This window comes from Oryza sativa, chromosome 2, assembly GCF_034140825.1.
Source record: "Oryza sativa Japonica Group chromosome 2, ASM3414082v1".
Classification (NCBI taxonomy): Eukaryota; Viridiplantae; Streptophyta; class Magnoliopsida; order Poales; family Poaceae; genus Oryza; species Oryza sativa.
This window is the reverse complement of record NC_089036.1, coordinates 8,868,025-8,869,891: the sequence shown is the minus strand read 5'-3', so window position 1 is coordinate 8,869,891 and position 1,867 is coordinate 8,868,025. Positions and strand designations below refer to the sequence as shown.

The 1,867-nt window shown below is 55.1% G+C and overlaps 1 protein-coding gene across 1 annotated transcript; it reads left to right on the top strand.

The window, feature by feature from the left end:
- LOC4328921 (uncharacterized) lies at window positions 1-1,292 on the top strand. Its single transcript, XM_015767826.3, has one exon. It carries the CDS (start codon window positions 34-36, stop codon window positions 1,060-1,062), a length of 1,029 nt encoding a protein of 342 aa, XP_015623312.1. The 5' UTR covers window positions 1-33; the 3' UTR covers window positions 1,063-1,292.
- The last annotated feature ends 575 nt before the right edge of the window (window positions 1,293-1,867 follow it).

Below are 1,867 nucleotides of genomic sequence, written 5' to 3'. Positions count from 1 at the left end.
GTCGGTCAACGCCGCGCTCGATCTCTCGCCGCCATGGCCCGCCTCGCCGTCGCCGCCGCACTCCTCCTCGTCGCCCTCTGCCGCGTCGTCCACGGCGAGGCCGATCAGGAGACCGCCCCCGCCTACGCCAACCGTGAAGCCTACGTCGAGCACAATGGTGGTGACGCCGCCGGCACGTCCGTCGCCATCGTCCCGCCCTACCTCGACGCCGCCGCCGCCGCCCGTGACGAGCCCGCGGCGGCGGCGGCGAGCCCCGAGGGGCCTGTGATCCCGGTCGACGACGACGCGGCGGACCAGCAGGGCTTCCTCCGCTTCCCCTGCCGCTACCACTGCCGCTACCGCCACCACATGCGCCACGGCGGCCATCGCCATGGGGAGGGATTCCATGGCAAGGAGGAGAAGCAGCAGCTGGTGTTCGAGATGCCAGTCGAGCCGGCGACCCGCGGCGAGGAGCGCAGGGAGGAGGAGGAGGGGGTGGTTCTCCCCGTCGCGGAGCCAGATCCGGACTCGCGCCGCCAGTATGCCGCCGTAGCCGCCGCCGAGGAGGAAGACGAGGATGAGATGGCGAGGCTCCACCACGGCCGCCGCTCCCACCACCACCATCATCGCCACCACCATCATCACCACGACGAGAACGAGGAGGACGAGCACGAGCAGGCCGACGAGGCTTCGCCCGCCGTGGAGCGGTTGATCAGCTTCCACCGCCGCCGCCACCACCACCACCACCACGAAGACGACCACGAGCAGCGCGAGGAGGGTGCGCCCATGAAGCGGTTCCGCCACCACCACGAGGAGGAGGAGGAGTCCGAGATGAGGACCAAGCGCTTCCACCACCACCACCACAAGGACGACGACGAGCGCGAGCTGGAGGAGATGGCGAGGCGGTGGATCAGGAAGGCGCTGATGAGCAGCAGGATGCACCACCACCGCGGCTGCCGCTTCCACCACCACCACCACCACCTCAGCTTCCGCCACCGCGCGGAGGACGCCGCCGCCGCCGGCGAGGAGGAGGAGAAAGGCGGGGTGATGAGTTGGCTCAAGGACTTTGTGAACCGCTTCTAGGTCTCTCGATCGATCAGCCTAGCTTGCCGCTGCTTCTTCTTCTCCATCGTCTGCTTGTGTTGTTGTGTCGAGTTCATTCATGATTCATATGGCTGCTGTGTATTCTACTTTTCTACGGCCGTATATGTATTTCGTATACCGTATTTGTGTTGTGGTACTCTCGACTTATCCCGAGTGTTCATGTTGTTGTTTGTGTCACGGATGTTAATAAATTGTTCTCCTATTTCAAATGCGTGCATTAATTAATCATGTTTCTATGTAACAAATTAAATGTTGCTCGATCGCTATATAAACCATTTCAGTTGTCTGAAAACCGCTACGATCAAAATCGCAGAGAGGCAACAACAAGATTGCGTGCATGAATACTCAGCTGAAAACAGACGACTGACAAGCTAGCTTGATTCTGGCAGTCACCAACAAGATTTCCTGAAATCAGGGGCGTTCTTAACCTGCTTAATTAAATTTCATGGACATAACTACACAGCGACCGGTCTCTGGTTTGCATAAAGCAGCGATCACTCCGTCCTATATTTAAATCTCTTTTTAGCTTAAAAAGTACTATAGTGCACGTTTTTTACCTCTTTAATCACTTGTATCTTTTAAATCACATATTATTTTTAAGATCTATTTGCATCATTATACTCCACTTAAAATATATGACAAAACGAGATCCCTGTTGAATAAATTAAAACATTTTATTAATTTAAAAGTAATTTATTTAAATTATAGAAGTAACTTAGCTATGTAATAGAAGTAACTCTATATAGCATTAGAAGTAATTACGTTATGAGTGAGTTCCAGTAAG